General features: G+C 42.8%; 1 protein-coding gene across 1 annotated transcript in view; it reads left to right on the top strand.

The window, feature by feature from the left end:
- The window catches only part of LMBR1L (limb development membrane protein 1 like), a 38,706-nt gene extending 22,906 nt beyond the window's left edge, over positions 1-15,800 (top strand). The window contains exons 3-17 of the mRNA XM_058169656.1: positions 3-33; positions 865-1,004; positions 1,795-1,898; positions 2,344-2,470; positions 3,684-3,752; positions 4,622-4,686; positions 5,381-5,456; positions 6,412-6,495; positions 8,034-8,110; positions 9,623-9,700; positions 10,563-10,636; positions 11,198-11,288; positions 12,467-12,533; positions 12,994-13,155; positions 13,695-15,800. Of these exons, the coding sequence (XP_058025639.1) occupies positions 3-33; positions 865-1,004; positions 1,795-1,898; positions 2,344-2,470; positions 3,684-3,752; positions 4,622-4,686; positions 5,381-5,456; positions 6,412-6,495; positions 8,034-8,110; positions 9,623-9,700; positions 10,563-10,636; positions 11,198-11,288; positions 12,467-12,533; positions 12,994-13,155; positions 13,695-13,753 (1,304 nt within the window). The 3' untranslated portion in view covers positions 13,754-15,800. The remainder of the gene's footprint in view (positions 1-2; positions 34-864; positions 1,005-1,794; positions 1,899-2,343; positions 2,471-3,683; positions 3,753-4,621; positions 4,687-5,380; positions 5,457-6,411; positions 6,496-8,033; positions 8,111-9,622; positions 9,701-10,562; positions 10,637-11,197; positions 11,289-12,466; positions 12,534-12,993; positions 13,156-13,694) is intronic.
- The last annotated feature ends 2,099 nt before the right edge of the window (positions 15,801-17,899 follow it).

Here is a 17,899-nt window from a genome sequence, read left to right as displayed (position 1 = left end):
AGTTGATGAAGATGCTGCGGTCAATCGGATTGCGTAAGTTCCCTCTTTTTTCCTCTTAAGATATTCATAACTTCCCTTTCTCCTTCCTTCTTCCCACTTTTATGTTTTCCCTTTTATCATTTTAGGACTATTTTTAAAAAATCGAAATGTCCAATAAAAATGCATCTAATGTGGATTTCAAATACGAGAAGGAATTTTGTATTTCTCTTAGATCTGGGCATTAATGGTAGAGAATGTATTATAGGCAGCCCTAGACTGCCCTTCAGGCTTTCAAGAATCCCTGTCCTCTCCAGACATCATTCTTCAGTCGTTTGATAGTAAGATAGGCAGCATATACATTTAATAAATAAAAAAATTAGAAAAGGCATTCTTTTGCATGTGTTTATATAAAAATAAAGCATGCATGTTGTATTCAGATTCATATACATTAGGCATTCACGTGGCATGTTAAGTTAGGTTTCAGCTGCCTACCAAGCCTGAAAGGACTGTCACTTGGGATAAATTAAAATTTGAAAGCCTTATTTATGACTTCAGGCTTCCCTGAATTTTGATAAGACTCAAGTGAAAGGACTGGTCCAATAAAAGTGTGTGTGTGAGAGAGAGTGGGGAGGGGAGGGGAGGGGGGGAGACCCTCATCAAACAAACTTTTTTACTTCCTGTGTGCACAGCTGCTCTTTCCTTGTTGTACTCAAGTATCTTATCCTTCTCACCCTTTGACCATAGCAGACCAAGGAGATAATGTCTTTCTATTTTGGGAAGAAAGTCATAAATATGAGGAGTAGTCTGTGGCTTCACTATTCAGCAAGCAGTGTCAGATGGATGTGGACAAGCATCTTATCCTTTCTTTTGTGTCCTTTTGCTCAGGCTGTGGCTGTGCACCTTCACTCTGGCTGTGTCCCTGGGGGCAGTACTTCTGCTGCCCTTCTCCATCATCAGCAATGAAGTTTTGCTTTCCTTCCCTCAAAACTACTACATCCAGTGGTTGAACGGCTCCCTTATCCATGGTGAGTTCCCTGGAATGCTTCCTCTTTGGGCACCGGGGAGGGGCATCTATCTATGGGGGGAGAAGGAAGGAAACCCCACCACCCTTCCTTCTGCGAACTTTCATAATGGAGAAAACCTGACTAGCAAGAGGGATTAGAACTCTCAGGCAGGTTTTAAAACCAACTCTTAGCAGATGGTTGAGCAGAAGGTCAGATCTAGTCGGACCAAGGATGGTAAACTGGATTGGGATATCAGAAAAGCATTTGGGGACATAAGGACGGGAAATCTCTTGCGTGATACCGCCAGTAAAGGCAGTTTCAATTCAAGGGAGACTTTCCTCCTTTAAAAAAAGGAAAGAAAGCAAAATTAGCACCAAAATCTGCTTTCCCACTTCAGAGTTCTTGGTGTCTCCCAAATCCTAGCTTCTCTCCTTTGAAAATCCCAGAGTCGCCAACATTTGTGCTGTAGAAACAAAACCCTGCAGGAAGAATTTTCTTAATTGTCTTGAATTGGCTCCATCTGAAAGAAACTACTTCAGACTTCAGGGGCTGTTTAGGGAAGGAATGTCGGTTTGAACTCTGTACCAAGCATGTGTCTCAGTGCACCCTTTGTCTAAAGGTGGCTGGGAATTTCAGCTTTGAGGGGGCTCTAGGATCCAGCTTGGGGAGGAAATGGGTGTCCCCACCAGAGTTGGGCCCCTGTGGATTATCCCAGAAATCAAGGTGGCTAACGGGAGCCCCACAGGAGAAGGAGCAGGGATATGCCTTTGAAGAGCATAAGGGAATTTCTTACCCTCTTTTCTGTTCCTAGGACTCTGGAATCTTGTCTTCCTCTTCTCTAACCTCTCCCTCGTCTTCCTCATGCCCTTTGCCTACTTCTTCACAGAGTCAGAAGGCTTTGCTGGATCAAAGAAGGTACCAAATTCCTCTTTTTTACAAAAAATAATAATAATAATAATTTATTTTATTTACACACACATATACACACACACTTCAATTCCTACACAAAATAAAATTTAAAAACCACTTAAAAAAAAGTAGGATATGAAAAGTGAGAGGAATAAAAAAAAAAGTAATAGAATAAAAGTAACTTCCAACTTTCTTCAATACAATTACAAATACAAAAAAACACACCCTTTGGCTCTAAAATTTAACAGTGTACAATATTTCTATAATCATAGACAGTTCGAATCATCAAATCCCCAAATTAAAATTGAACTGCTTTCAGTTTCAAGCAAAGAAGTCCAAATGTGGTTTCCATCTAGAAACAAAATAGTGCCAGCTGCTTCTTGAAGGCTTCTTATCCTGTTCCCAGCTCTGGAGCGGAAATAACTCTCCCCCCTTTTCTCCCTCTGTGCAGGGGATCATGGCTCGGGTATATGAGACCTTTGTAGTCCTGCTATTGCTAACCCTGTTGGTGCTGGGAATGGTCTGGGTTGCCTCTGCTATTTTGGACCAGGACGGAGCGAGCAAGGAAAGTCTCTACGGTGAGTGATGGTGGGGAAGCTTTTCGCCCCCTACAGGCATATACCTTCCACTGCAAGGGGAGATTGGAGCCTCAGGTAGCAGGGAGCTGTGAGGAGGGCCCTTGAAGAACCTTGTGTTGTGCCTCGTCCGCTTTCCCCGCAGCCGGGGCCTTCTTATCTGCTTCTGAACGCTGAGGAATGTCCTAGCATGCCTCCCGGCCCCAGCCCTGGCTCCATGCCCAGACAGGCCGAGGAAGAAGAAGCGTCTCCAGCCCCCAGCCCTGGCTCCATGCCCAGGCAAACGGAGCAACTAGACCCCTCCCCCTCCCCCACAGCATGTGAGCCTGAGGAAGGTCAATTACCAACAGCTGCAGACTGGAGTGACCCTCGCTTCAGGAGAATTGATAAGCGGCGTCAACAGAAGGAAGGGAGGGGCAGGCCTGGATAAATGCTGAGTCATGGAGCCACACCCCATGGCCTATATAAAGGATCTGCTTTCTGGCATTCTCTGAGTCAGGCAAAGTCTACCTTATCTTGCTGAAATCACTTTCTGGTCTGCCTGCCTGCCTTGAGAACTTTGCTAGGACTTTGGCAGAGCTGCAGAGGCACGCCTGATTCGGATTTCCCTGACCCGGCCGTCAGCGGAGGAGTGGGACACGACACCTTGAATCTACATTGCCAGGCACAGACCTGGTCTCTAGGTTGCTCAAACTTTAGCCAGCAAGCGTAAATAATCTTGCCCTTTTATCTCTCATCATCTCCTCAGTGGAGCTGAGTTGTGAAGGAATTGTTTGGTCCGTTTGTCCAATTTTTGTTTGTTTGGTCAGTTTGTTAGGCCAGTTTGGTCTAGCAGTTAAGATACTGGCCTAGGAACCAGGATAACGGTGAGTTTCAGCCCTGTCTTAAACATCAAAAATTGGCTGGGCGACTTTGGGTCCATCACTCTCTCTCAGCCCAACCCATCTCACAGGGCTTCTGTTGTGGGGAAAATAGGAAGGAGTATTAGGAATGCTTGCTGGCTTGGGTTATGTATAAACAATAACAAAGGCAGGATACAAGTTAAATACCGTATTTTTCGGAGTATAAGATGCACCTTGATTTTTTGGGGGGGAAATAAGAAAAAAGCTGATTGGCAGGTGGATTGGCCTCCCAGAATACCCCCAATCAGCTGTTCCCAGAGATGGGGGTTTTCTCCTGGGCTATAACTTGATTGTATTCTTTTTTTCTTCCACAGATCTCTGGGAGTATTACCTTCCCTACCTCTACTCCTGCATCTCCTTGTTCGGTGTCCTTCTGCTCTTGTGTAAGTTTTCACTTCAATCATGTCTGCTGCTTCAGAGTTTGGAACATAGAAGGAGTGTTTTTATCATCTGCTGCATAGTTCTTTGAATTGTCAATGCTGGTAATTGACAATGTCGGTTGTAGATGTGGTCTGTTATAGAAGTATTACGGTTTCCTAGAATGCTGGGTGTCCAGCTGGTCAGTTGAGCAAATACTCCCAGAGATCTGTGGAAGAAAAAAGAATACAATCAAGTTATAGCCCAGGAAAAAAAAACCCCATCTCTGGGAACAGCTGACTGGGAGTATTCTGGGAGGCCAATCCACCTGCCAAAAAGCAACTTTTTCTAACCACCTCTGCGTGCATATGGACTGCAACTCCCAGAATTCCTAGCCAGCACAGTCATCACCTGATAGCTCAGACCCCCCCAACATTCATCCATGTTAGCTCAGAATTCTGAGGGTTGCAATTCTAAAGCATTTGGAAAGAGTTGGGGAATGTTGCTGTGTTGGCTCCCACCATCTAACCATTCAAAAGAAAAAGTGCCTCTTTGAATAATGCAATAGGAAAATGGTAGATGACAGGAATGTGAAGATAATAACTTGAAGAGCCCGAACTCAATAATCTGTTGCACTGTAGAAAGAGGTGACTTGGGTTCATTTTTTATTTTTACCTGCTGGTTTCCTAGAATGGCATCTGTTTTCCATAACTGCTCTGCGCCGGACTCTGAGAACTAATGATGGCATTCTGGCAACAGCAAAACAAGCAAGAGATCTGCTTTCTTGGCAGAACCTATCAACTTTCCTAGATTATGGAGAACAGTGCCACCTTCTGGCAAGAGGGAGTTATTTGCTGGGGCTAGTCACAATTGTTCTCTCTCCAATTCTTTACAGTGTGTACGCCCTTTGGTCTGTCACGGATGTTCACTGTCACAGGAACATTGCTGGTAAAGCCCAGGGTAAGATAGCTTCAGTCTTTCTAGGGTCGGTTCCAAAAAAAAGGGGTAGGGAAATGATCATCATTTATGATACCAAATCAAGCATTAGGGATGGTCTCCTCTCTAGCAAACAATTATTTGGGAAGGAAATGAAACAAGCAGGGCCAGAGGTAAGAATAGATTAAAGGAGAGGTGGGGACACATCAGGATTGCAAGATCAATTCCTTCCTTCCTTCCTTCCTTCCTTCCTTCCTTCCTTCCTTCCTTCCTTCCTTCCTTCCTTCCTTCCTTCCTTCCTTCCTTCCCACCTCCCTCTTTCTCTCAAATCTAGTTCAATGGGTATTATGATTCGCATTACATAACTTGTTGCCCAAAACTGTTTTGATCGGTAGAATGAAATAAAGGCACCATTCTTCCACCTGAAAATCCATTGCCAATTATTCCTCCTCTTCCTTCCTCCTCCTCCTAAGCTGCTTTAAGCAACATACTATTGTTGCTGATGTGAAAACACTTGGCAGATAAAAATCCCTGCCATTATTGCCATTCCCACAGATCTATCAGTTAAACCAGCTCTTAACCACCTACTTTGCATCTTTACTTAGTGGATTGGGAAAGAGAAAAGGCATCAGCTGTAGAAATACATTTGTCTAGAATGGTTAAAGCAAACAGCTTTATTCCCAGTAGGGTGTTGAGTGCATTTTTCCTGTATTTTCAGCTCCTCGAGGATTTAGATGAGCAACTGAGCTGCACGGGATTTGAGGAAGCTGCCATTTCTCGCAAGATCAACTCTGGTAAGTGCCCATTTAAGGCTGGACAGAGCTGAGGCTTAGGAATTCTTGAACTTGGATTTAGCAGACAGCTGAAATGACTATTCGTTGACCTATTTTCTATCCCATTGCAATCCGTATCAGACTCTCGATGGTGTACAGCACCACAGACCAACTAAATCGTTAAGACTCTACAATAAATACTAGTTCTATATAAAATCCATTCAGAAATGACAGAGCTGACATACAGCAACCATCGTGACTGCATACACACACCAGTCTACAAGGGATCTCCTTGTAGACTCTATTTTTAACCTGTTTTGAAAGGGCGATTACAGGTAATCCTCGCTTAATGATAATTGGATCTGGCAACTCCCGTTGCTCAGCAATGCAGTCGTAAAGCACAGTATCGCAAGACCATGCCAACGTATGGCAGACAGTTGCAGCAGTCCCGGTTGCTGTTGTTAGATGACACCCGTATGGCTGCAGCATTCTGTAGTTAACATGATTGCTATTTGCAACCTCCTGCTGGGTTCCCCATTGCTTGTCAGAGGCCACCCGGAAGGTCGCAAGTGGTGATCACATGACTGAAGGATGCATCCAGATTATGATCGTGTGACAGATGCGGTGATGAGGACCCATTGTAAATCCACCACATTCACCTCCAATGTAACTTTGAACACTCACTGAATGAGTAGTCATTCCACAAGGATTACCTACCCTGTCTCCCCCCAAAATAAGACATTCCCTGATAATAAGCCCAATCAGGCTTTTGAGCGCCTAGCAATAAGGCCAAGTGCTTATTTCAGGGTTCAAAAAAATATAAGGCAGGGTCTTATTTTCAGGGAAACACGGTATATATAGGGCTGCATCCTGGTGCAGCGAGAAGCAGGTTGCTGCATATGGGCATTGAGGCTGCTCCAGGTTCTATCTCTTTACTGTCTCTCTTTTTATTTTTTATTTTTTTGCTTTTGTTCAGGGAAAACATTCTGCTGGCTCAACTTTGATATGGAAATGTTGAGACAACAATACCTAGCCATTCATGCACACAGGATAACATTGGGTAAGAATAAAATGCAATGTGGAAAGGAGCTGGTTGCTTCTGCTCTTTTATCTGTGGAGATAATTCTGTTACCCCTCTGTTGATTCCACACAACCAACATTTCTAAATACTCTGATTTCCTCTATCGAAACAGTCCTGTTTCCTATCCCTTGCGCTGAGCTTGTCGATCGAAAGGTCAGCAATTCAGCAGTTCAAATCCCGAGTGCCGCATAACGGGGTGAGCTTCTGTTACTTGTCCCAGCTTCTGCCAACCTAGCAGTTCGAAAGCACTTAAAAATGCAAGTAGAAAAATAGGGACCACCTTTGGTGGGAAGGAAACAGTGTTCAGTGTGCCTTTGGTGCTTAGTCATGCCGGCCACATGACCACGGAGACGTCTTCAGAAAGCGCTGGCTCTTCGGCTTTGAAACAGAGATGAGCACCGCCCCCTAGAGTCAGGAACGACATAAGTGAGAGGGGAACCTTTACCTTTACCATGTTCTGTCTGTTATTGCACCAAGCACTGCCTTTATTTTATTTTTTAAAATTATGGATAGATCGAACGTTTATGCAATGCTATCCTGGGAGTACTTGGATTAATTCCCCTCCTGCCATACAAATGGCATACTAAGATTTTCCCAGATGCATTCACATTCTCTATTATGTATACTTTCCATGCTTTTTCAGAAACTTGCCAGGACTTGGGTTTAAGAATTTATGATGGCACAGCAGGGAAGCCTTAGCCCTTGATTGCTATCCCAAATCTGCTTGTGCTTCATTTAGAGATAGAGCAGAATATGGATGCATTCCAGATGCTTAGGCTATAACTTTGGTATTTAATACAGATCTGTTGGGCTCTGTATTAAAATTACGGAGGGGAACCAGTGGTGGGTTGCTACTGGTTTTGCCCTGGTAGCAGTGCTGGCGGGAGGCTCCGTCCACCCACCCAGATGTCTCTGCGCATGCGCACGAGCGAACCGGTAGCGATGGGATTTGAAACCCACTACTGAGGGGAACAAATTACTTAACTTCATCTTCTAAACTTGAGATGGGGCCATAGGAGACAAGATGACTCCAACCTAACAACTAACATCACAAAGATGCCAGGTCCTTAGCTTTGGAGAAATACTTGAGAAAACGTAAGATTGAATATGCAGTGCTTGCGATCAAGGCCTATAACTTTGAGCAGCATTTTTGCTTTTTATCATGATGGTTGCCTCTTCTTCCTTCTGGTCCTTTCTTTTAGGCTTCTCTCCACATACTTTTTTTTTTCCTTTTTAAAAAAAAATGAGATGGGGATGACCAAAACACAATATTAGTATTAGCTCCTTTTCTTTATTAGGTTTTATTTTATTGGAGGCAAACATCTTATTGGAGGCCAACAGACCTCACTCTGTTGCAGTGAGGTGGTTCTTCTCCTTAGGAGGGAGGGAAGAGAGCTTAAATGGGGTTATCTTGGAAGTGAGAATTGCCTCAAGGGGCCATGGAAAATTGTCATCCTTCATTTAATATAACTTCTCTGTGACGTAAGTGTGCATTCCCCCCCCTCCTTTTTTGGCAGAAACCCGCCGCAAAGCTTCTGCTTGGCAAAGGAATCTGGGCTATCCATTGGCTATGCTGTCTCTGCTGTCATTGACGGTAAATTCTGGGGCTGAAATTAATTGTAAATTTCTGTTTTGGTCTAGATCAGTCTTTAAATGGTATTTTATCAACAGCACGCGGCCATCCAGATAACACTGGACAGTAATTCCTGTTGTTCATCACCACGGCCGTGTTAGAACACAGTGTTTGCAAGGTGACCTCTTCCCTGCTCCCTCATACAGATCGGCCTCTCCCAACTTTTCTGCATTCCAGTTTTTGGGAATTCCACTTCCCCATCTCCAGCCTTTAGACTTGCCATGTCAACCTCCTGAAGTCAGGAAAATGGTCTGTAAATGATCCCTAGAAGTTTTTTTTAAAAAAAACTATATATTTAGAACTTTATTTATTGTATATGCTGAAGAACAGCGTATCGTTAAACTGTAAAGTAGCAAAAAGAGAGAAATGTATATGTTTATATGTTTACGTTAGCCTAATACAGTTGTTTTTCAACCTCAGCAACTTTTAAGGTGTGTAGACTTCAGCTCCCAGAATGCCTTCTGACTGAGGAATTCTGGGAGTTGAAATCCACAGGTCTTAAATTTGCTGAGGTTAAGTAATTGCTGTAATAGAACAAGTTATGCAGTATTATAGGTAATTCCGCCCTGAATGGAGTAGCCACTAGGAGCCAGCAAACAGTTTTTCCAGAGCAGGGGTCTCCAACCTTGGCAACTTTCAGACTTGTGGACTTCAACTCCCAGAATTGCTTTGCTGGCTGAGGAATTCTGGGAGTTGAAGTGCACAAGTCTTAAAGTTGCCAAGGTTGGAGACCCCTGTTCCAGAGAAAGTTATTGAAGACTTTAGAATCGTTACCTTTACCTGTCCTTTTAAGTCCATCACACCAGATTTTGGACTTGATTTGGGTGTAGTGCAGGAGTTTCTAAATTTTTTGCCATCAGACCTCACCTCCCTTTAGTGAAATCATAATTGCACACCCAAATAAACACAATGAGAGCAATATAATGAAACCTCGGGAACAGTGGATTTATTCTAACAGTGTAAACTAAAAGGTTCTTCACACCTTTCCTGGACTCTGCATGCCCCTCCCCAAGCAAGGGACACCACAGTGTTTGGGAAACTCAGGTTTAGTGTAATGTGTGGCTTTGTTGTCATTGTGATCTCTTAAGCCAGAGTTTATAGATTAAATCCAGCCGGTTATAGGACTTTATACTACAAAGCCTGGTTATCAAATCACATCTTGGGCAGTAAATGAACATGAATAGAATTCACTGAGGCAGAAAGACAAATAATTGGTTATATTATGCTGAGTCTGTAGGCAGCTGATGAGGTATGTATCCCTAAAGGAGAGTCTTCTTCCGTGAACTTTCAAATGTTTATCTCTAGGATCAATGTTTTGGCTTGGGGAACCAGGTTTCAAAGGTGCCTGAAAAGTCCCTGCTATTATTTTCAAAGTTGTCTGTCACTCGTTAAGGTGCAAGCTCGGGATGCAGCATGGAAACTTCACTTCTCTTACCTTTCACCTAATGCTCAGGTTTACATGGTATTTTCTAGGGTATCTCTGTCCTGGTTGTCTGCTTCCATGTTTTGGAGCTGCTGTTGGATGATGCTGCAATGCCTCGAGGAATCCAGGTGAGGGCACAAAAAGCACCTGATCCCTCCTTGGTGCTTTCCTGGTGCCTGGTTTTCATGTGCTGCTTCTACACCATGAATGACTCTGTCGGATGTCCTTATTCATCATTCAGATGGTGCACACTTGCTTTAAGTTGCGGCAAAACCCCTATTTCGGGAATCCAGCGTCTATCCTCCTTTCCCTAGGGAGAGCTGGTATCCTGTAAGCCACGGATGGCCAATTAATTTTCCCAAGGAGCCACATGAGAAACTGGGACTCTTGTGGAGGGCCAAAGCAATAGGCTGTAGAGGTGCATAGGTATGCACAGACACACATATGTAAATTGGAAAAAAATAGCAGTTGCCTTCAAAGTAAAAGCAATCCACACAGACTGGATAGGGCAGGGGTCTGCAAACTTGGCTCTTTTAAGACTTATGGACTTCAACTGCCAGAGTTCCTCAGCCAGCAAAGTTTGCAGATCCCTGGGATAGGGACAGCCAAGAGCTCCTCAATCATCCAGAACAGATGCAGAGAGTCTCTATAGAGAACTCCAAGGAGAGATGGTCACTGCCTTCCCTTTGTCCAGTGAATAGAAGCTTCTCCTTCCATTGGAGAGGCTACTGGGAGGCAAGCCATAAATTCTGTTTTGTTTGATGATGGGAAAATGCAAAGAGCTAAGCAGGGACTTAAGCTCGTCAACCAGCTTTTAAAAGCTCAAGTTTTATGACAATAAGGGATATCAGGACATTTATAGAAAGGAAGAATTTCCTTTCCCCAGCAAGAATTTGGTTTGGGTTGTCGCATTGAGTTTTTAAATATACAGAAGGCATTGTAATATTTCCCTCCCCGAAGTATAACCCAATTCCTTTTCTCATTCTGCAGGATGCACCACTTGGAAAAGTTTCTTTCTCTGTCTTTGGCTCTTTTGGGGCAGCCATGCAGGTCATTCTGATATTGTATCCTTACTGGAATCTCCTTCATTGCTCTTGGTGCAGTTAATGCCTTTAACGTTTAGCAAGAAAACACTCGTTTTTTCCATTGATCTGTTTCACATTTATTTTCACTTTGTTGGATCCTCTCATAATTAATAATCTGCTCTGTTTTCATCCTGTAACTACTATACTGAGAGTCTTCTCTTCCATGAGTTAGTCTACTCCAGAGGTGTCAAATTTGTGCCCTGCAGGCCAGATGCGCTAGCCATGCCCACGCCCGGTTTAGCGAAGGGGGAAAAAGTCACAGTATGTCACGTGACAACTCAAGTTTGGCACCCCTGGTCTACCCCCTTTCTGAAGCCATCCAGATGGATATTCCCTGAACCCAGCACTGTCATTTGCAAAGAAATCTTTCCTTTTTACTGTCCTGAATTTTCCAGCTTCTATTTTACTATAAGGCTGCATAACCTGTGTATAATATGGGTAGTTGTGTTCTTTCTTTTCTCAAAGATCCGTAACATAAAATCTAATTGATTTCCATCATCTGAAGATTACTCTTGTCTATTCTTCCTTAATGTATCTTAGTTATTTAATGATCTCCTCTGTTGTGGGATTCTATAGCTCCCCGTTTTTCATTAAACTGCTGCCTGAGCAACACAACACAGCCATGACTAAGGTAGGTCTTTGTCTATAATATTTTATTATTATCGTACATACTTTCGCTAGTGAAGCCTCCGAACCATTAGTTGAAACATCATTCATGGAATGCTAGAAATACAGCAAAAAGGAACAATCCTTTTAGCAGCTATGATATTTGAATAGATCAGGGGTGTCAATCTTGGTAACTTTAAGACCTGTGGACTTCAACTCCCAGAATTCCCCAGCCAGCTATCTGAAGTTGAAGTCCATAGGTCTTTTTTTTTTTATTTGTGAATTTTAGCAGAGACAGGCAAGGGCTTCTAGTTTGAAAGAGGAACCCTTGTGTTTATTGCCTTATAATGACCTCTGTTCAAAAGCCAGTTATGCATCTGCATTGTTTGAAAGTCACAGTTCCCTGACTTTTTATGGGCCTGCTAGCTGTGGTTTAACAATACTGAGATTGACTGAAATAGGGGGGTATCAGTGCCCTTCCTCCCATCTTCATAATTCCTAGGGTGAGAAGAGGAACTGGAGACTAACAAGTCTCCCTCCTACAATCTTCCCCAGCCTTCAAAAATGTTCCCAAATCCCAGTTTGGGAATATTGTCACGGGCTAACAGATATGAGTGATTTGCCTTCCAGATATTTCCTGCTCCCCCTCCTACCCTTTAAATCTACAAAGAATTCCAAAATCAGTCTGAAAAACAGCCCCTGGGAGGAAATTTGCCACCGAATCTGGCAGCACAATGTCGTGGGGAACTGGCTGTGGTTTGCCGCAGTTCTGGATTAAGGGAAAAATCCCCAGGCATCACATGTAAGCTATTTGACAAGCCAGATGTTGCTAGTGTTCAGCAGTCAAATGGGACTGATGCAGAGACTGCCTGCATTGTGGAGCAGAAGTACTATAGATAGCAAAGCCCAACCTTTCCGGTTTGGGAGTCCAGCAGGGAGGGAGAGGGGATAGTTTACCCCCTCGACCCTCTTGCTTGGCCCAGGGGTTGGGGACACCTGCTGTTGGGAGGTGCTCTTTGCCAAAAGCTTGGTCTTTGGATCTTTCCATGCAAAGTGAAAGGTTTGTAAAATGCTGAAGAGCCTCAAATTGTGGAGAGATCACTTCAGCCTCTATACAAATTTTTGTATGTGATTGAATGTGTGAGATGAAGGCACTCACTGGCAAGAACGCACATCATTGTTTTCAACTGTATTTCCTGGCAGATCATTGGGAACTGCGTCTCCCTCTTGGTGTTGAGTTCTGCACTCCCTGTGTTGTCTCGCACGTTGGGTGAGTCTTGCTCTTATCCGTACAGTTATCTATAGCTTCCTGGATCTACATATCAGGTTGATCAGTCAAATAAATTTATAGCCTCATTGTAAAAACTGGAGCTATAATAATTACAAAAAGGTATGCACAGATGAAACCTTAAATACTGTGGTAAATTTTAAAAGAAGGTGACTATAATTATCCTGTTTCTGCCAGTAGATCTTCCGAAAAGATACAAGAAATAGCAGAAGCACTAAAACTCTGTTCCCTTGGAATGCTTTTCAAAAATGTTCGGTGCCAAATGGGATATATTACTTTTTTTAAATGAAAGCAAAACTTGTTAAGTGCTCAATTCTGCCCCAGATTTGAAATGCCCTGCTAGTCGAGACAGTCCTCCTCCAAGAGTCAAGATTGAGATTGGAAGACGAGTATATTTCTGGTCCATTATTGTCAGACTCTTTTCCTCTACTTTTTGTTTCAGGGATTACAAGATTTGACCTGCTGGGAGACTTTGGGAGGTTTAACTGGCTGGGAAACTTCTATATTGTTTTCCTCTATAATATGCTCTTTGCTGGACTCACAACTCTTTGCTTGGTGAAGAAGTTCACCTGGCCTGTGCAAGCAGAACTCATCAGGGCAGTCGGTAAGTATGTCTGGCTGGTCTTCTGGGATTGGGATGGGAGGGAAGGCAGCAGGTGGCCTGATCAATCTGGAAAGGAAGATCTCTTGCGTAGCCTAGGGCCGGAAGCCTCTTCTTTTGGGATGGCCAGTAGCTTGTTCACCCATCGCACTGAATCATAGTATCCTTTGTTTTAACTTAATGTCTTATGTGAACCTGGTCAATCGTTGTTTATTCAGAAAGCTAGGGCTAAGCCATATACTTGGGCTTAGTATATGTGTGTATGTCTGTGCGTGCTAAGCTTTTGAGTTTGAGAAAGGCTTGGAACATCTGTTAAGTTGGCCTGCTTTCCATTAAGAAGACCTTTTTGCCTTGATTGCATGCTGGCTTGTTTTGTTCTTTTTACATGCTAAACCCGTTGGCCACTCTTAAATCACTCTTTGCAAGTAGCTTGCAAGGAATAATAAAATTGTTGTGTCGCATCGGCTTTCTTGTTGCCTAAATAGCAAAGAACAAGACTGCAGGCTTGACTTGTTCAACTACTTTTCTTTTCTCTTCTTTAGGCCTCCACAAGCTGCCTCTGCCTGTGACCCGGTCTTACCAACCGAGCAAGCTCAGCTAAAATAAGAGTTGTGTCTGGATTGAGCTTGGCATTGACTATGGGTAGACTTTTCTGAGTTTGTGCTCGTGTTCTGAGCCAATCAGTGAAGGGGGAGGAGGTCAGGAACTTCCTTCTTCTGATCCTTGTTTTGACTGACATCCTGACAGGACCGTGAAATGAAGAAGCCGCGTCCTTCAGTCGCATGGCCTCTTGTCCCTGCCTCCCAGAAGCCTGAGGAACGACAGGCTTCAATACGAAAAAGGCCTTTGAGACTTCTATTAAGGTGCTTTTCTGGCAAGAGCAAGAGAATGTGGAGTTCATTAAAAGAAAAACAATCAAAGGCAGCAGAAGTAGGTTATGAAGAGGACAAAGGACTGAGACCAATAAATAAAATGAACTGCTGGACTAATTTTTAGGGGGCAAGATGAAGGTTCAGCCTGCTGGAGATAGAGCTTGTGTCCCTCATCACGTTAAGAGATGCTGCCGTTCTCTCTTATTGGGGGCTTTCCCCTTCTCTTTTGTTTACATGTGTCTTAAAATTCATACCTACCCAGGCCTCCTTTCTCTCACAAAATCCCGTGGTCCAAAGAGGCCAAGTTCTGAGTGGTTTTCTTAAACTCAGTTTCGTACCTCACTCAAGTGCAATATAAGTTGGCATTATTGGGCCACGTATTCCATTCAGCAGCCAACTTTGTATGTTTGTGTGTGTGCGTGCGAAGGAGGATTGTTTTGAGTTTTGAGCGTGTGTGTCATTCAGAATGACTACTGTAATGCGTTATGCTTTGCTCTTTCATAGCAATAGGTTTCCACATAGGAGCCAATCAGTTTTTCCTTGATGAATTTTTCCGGTTTAGCCCAGCCAGGAAGAAACAACTGCCATAGCATTATGGGGCAGTCAATCTTCTGAGTTCAAAGGTCAAACTTCAAGAATATTCATACAGCCTCTCTGTCTTCTTGTCATTCATGTCCGCTTTGGGGTAATAAATTCCTCACTGGGTGGACTTCATAAACACTTTACCTAATTTTCCCACTCAGATTTTAGGAAAGGCATCCCAGAGGCATTGTACAGTTCTCGTAACAAGCCAATTAGTTCCCATTATTGGTAAATATTGGATGCTTTAGGCATATATGGATATTTATGCAATATGGTGGAGAAAACTTTATTTTTCCTCTTCCCAACTATTCATAATTGTTTGAGGTCTTTTTTTTTTATTAATGTCATTGGGGCCATGGAATGTCACCCCTGCTCCAAAGGTTTTCGGCATTCTAGCCTCATGTCTGTATCTACTGTGAATGCTTTCACTGGAAGTCTCTCGGTCCTTGGATGCTGGACCAGATGTCTCTTTATATTCAGCTTTCATTGAAATAACACGAAGCTTAATCCTTCATTTTGTGGCGAAAAACTGTAAGCAGGTTGGCTACAAATGGAAGACAGCCATCAGATGGGCTAGCATTGAACAGAAGGGTTCAGTCATCATCGTGTGGTCGATCTGAGTTGCAAGCATGCTTTTTTCCAGCATCAAAGCTCCTGTTGTAGATAGGTAGGGTTAGCGAGCTGCACAGCTGCCTTGTCTATCATTGCAGCATATCCCTTTGTGCGTAATTGAGAGGACTGAAGATTAAATTGTGATGACAGTGAGCCACTTGTCTCCATATAACATTTTCAGCTGGAGCTGAAAAAAGTTCAATGTTTCAAATTCTGCATTCTCCACAGATCCACTTTTAACCTTGCCCAAAGAGATACCTTTCAGGTATGGATGTGCTGCGTTTCCCAGAATTTTCAATCAACATATTCAAAAGCTCTGCAGGCTTATGAATTCTAGGACTTGCAGTCACAATCAGCCAGAGGATCCCCAGTTGACTTAAAGGTGGCCTAAATTTGGATAGGAAAAAACTGCGTTAAACTTATCTGTTGCAGGAAAATACTATAATGTTAAACTTCAGCTCAGGCAGGACCAACTGTCTTGTTATGTAGTGAATGTCTGGTCTTATTATATGGGACACTTAGCTGTGTAAGCAATAAATTGTGTTGGGTTTTTTTACAAAATTCTTTCTCTAGATGTTTCCTTTATATTGTGGGAAATTGGAGAAAGATAATATTTTGCTACCTTAGTAGATAATACAAATAACAGGACTCGATACATCTGCTGAACTTTGTAAATGAAAAAAACCTACTTGGGATACAGGTCATATTTTGCTCTGGGCTATGATTTGTTGTTTCAGCCATTATTAGCTAGGCTCATATAAATCATGGCTAGGTTTATACATCACCTTTTCAGCCACTCCAAACTTTTACATGGTTTGATATAATGTAAAACATTCTGTACTTGGTTGCTCTGCCAATCAAATTAAGTCAAAGCTGTTTTCATTTGAGCTACATGATGCAAATCGGGATTATTATTTTTTTGTTGCAAAATGGAAATTTTAATATTTTGGGGGTGGAGGAAACATTTTGTTTTTGAAACAATTACACTCCTGCATCATGCTTAGACATAATGGGGTGACAGTGTTTTAGCTAATACGATTTGTCAACTGTGTTTCACAACCTAGTGTTAGGAGCCAGCTCACTGTGGAGATTTATGCAATCAATTTGGCGCAATATATGAATTGAATCACGTCAAAGAAGAAAATTGGGTTAATGAAGGGACTTGAAAGGACAAGCCCAACCTGGTGGTCCTAAGTAGTTGAATTAGGAATACAGTTGTTATCATCCCAAGCCTAGTCTTCCAGTGCAGATCAATTTTTTCTCTAGGCCCCAAATAGCCATCCACAACCTATCAAATTTGAAATTAGAAAAAAAGGGAGACTAAAAAAAATCTATCATGAGAATGCTAATTAGATGCCCTTTCTTGATAAGCTTTAGGAGAGTGGATGACGGCTTTTTGTGATGGAAAGACAGGAAGAGGGAACCCAAGATTTAAGCTAGCATTTTGTATGCATATTACGCTTATAACTCTATTTACAGGTAGTCCTTATACCTTTTAAGCTTATAATCATTTGTTTAGCAACCAGGGCCATCTGATTGCTATTTGCAACCTTCCTTGCTGGCTGTAGTTGTTTTTGAAGCAACTACACTCCTCCATCATGCTCGGCCATAATGGAATGATAAGATTTTAGCTCATACGATTTGTCAACTGTGTTTTATAAGCAAAGTCAATGGGGGAAGCCATATGTGTTTAACAACTGCTTGATTCTCTTAACTTTAGTTATTTGCTGACCTGTGGCAAAAAAAATTGGGTGCAACTCAATCATCTTGCTTAGCATTGGAAGTTCTGCTCCCACTTTGAGGACTACCTATATTCAAGCTGAGTCCTAAACTTCCAAAAGTACAGGGGTACAGACGCACCAAGTACAGGGGAAATTATTGCAGGCATTGACCTTGACACCAGGACCCCTTAATTCCATTCTGCTTCATCACCTTAGAAAAGGAAGGAAGCAATCATTATTTAGGCTCTTGTTATGAATGCCTTGCAGCAGAGGCCTAATTGAAGAAACTGATGGATTGGCGAGGTACCAAATGTCAACCTTCCTCCTTTCTCTGCCGGGACGTAATTGAGGGTGAGGCCTTGGCAATGAAAATCCTTCCTTCCTCTTCCCCCCACCTTGAGTCTGGTCCCTGAGGAAAAATAATGAGAGAAATAGAATTATTCCTGTAAAGAATAAGAGCCTTGGTGATTCTATATCTACTTCGCCTCTCATGACCTAAGCTAAACCTTCTGGAAGGTTCTGGAAATGATCTGGGTTTTTAATTTTAATGTGTGAAGCAAAAGCAGGGAAAGGAACATCCCGGGAAAGTGCTGCTGAAGAAGCAACTTTTAAAACAACCATTTTGACACCCGAGGGCCAATTTCAGCCATCATCCAAGAAAGCGGAGAAAGAGATTTATTTATTTATTTATTTTGTCATAACAATATACATAAGCATGGCGCAAAAAGATTTCTCCTCTTTGGTCATATCTCTAGGGTCAGGAGAGGCTCAAGCTCTTTGCTCTCTGCTCAGAAGGGGGGGAAAAAAGGGGCAGCTTCGGCCAAGGATACTCTTGCCTTCTAGTTATTTATTTTCACGTATCCTGGAACTCAGGAAACCAGGCTGAAAGCGCAGGAAACCCAAGCGGCTCTGTTGGATGACTTTCAGCCTAGTGACCTACAGACCTATTTCCCCTGAAGA

Source organism: Ahaetulla prasina, chromosome 2 (assembly GCF_028640845.1).
Source record: "Ahaetulla prasina isolate Xishuangbanna chromosome 2, ASM2864084v1, whole genome shotgun sequence".
Classification (NCBI taxonomy): domain Eukaryota; kingdom Metazoa; phylum Chordata; class Lepidosauria; order Squamata; family Colubridae; genus Ahaetulla; species Ahaetulla prasina.
The sequence above is the reverse complement of the archived record's forward strand: the minus strand, read 5'-3'. Positions and strand labels throughout refer to the sequence as shown.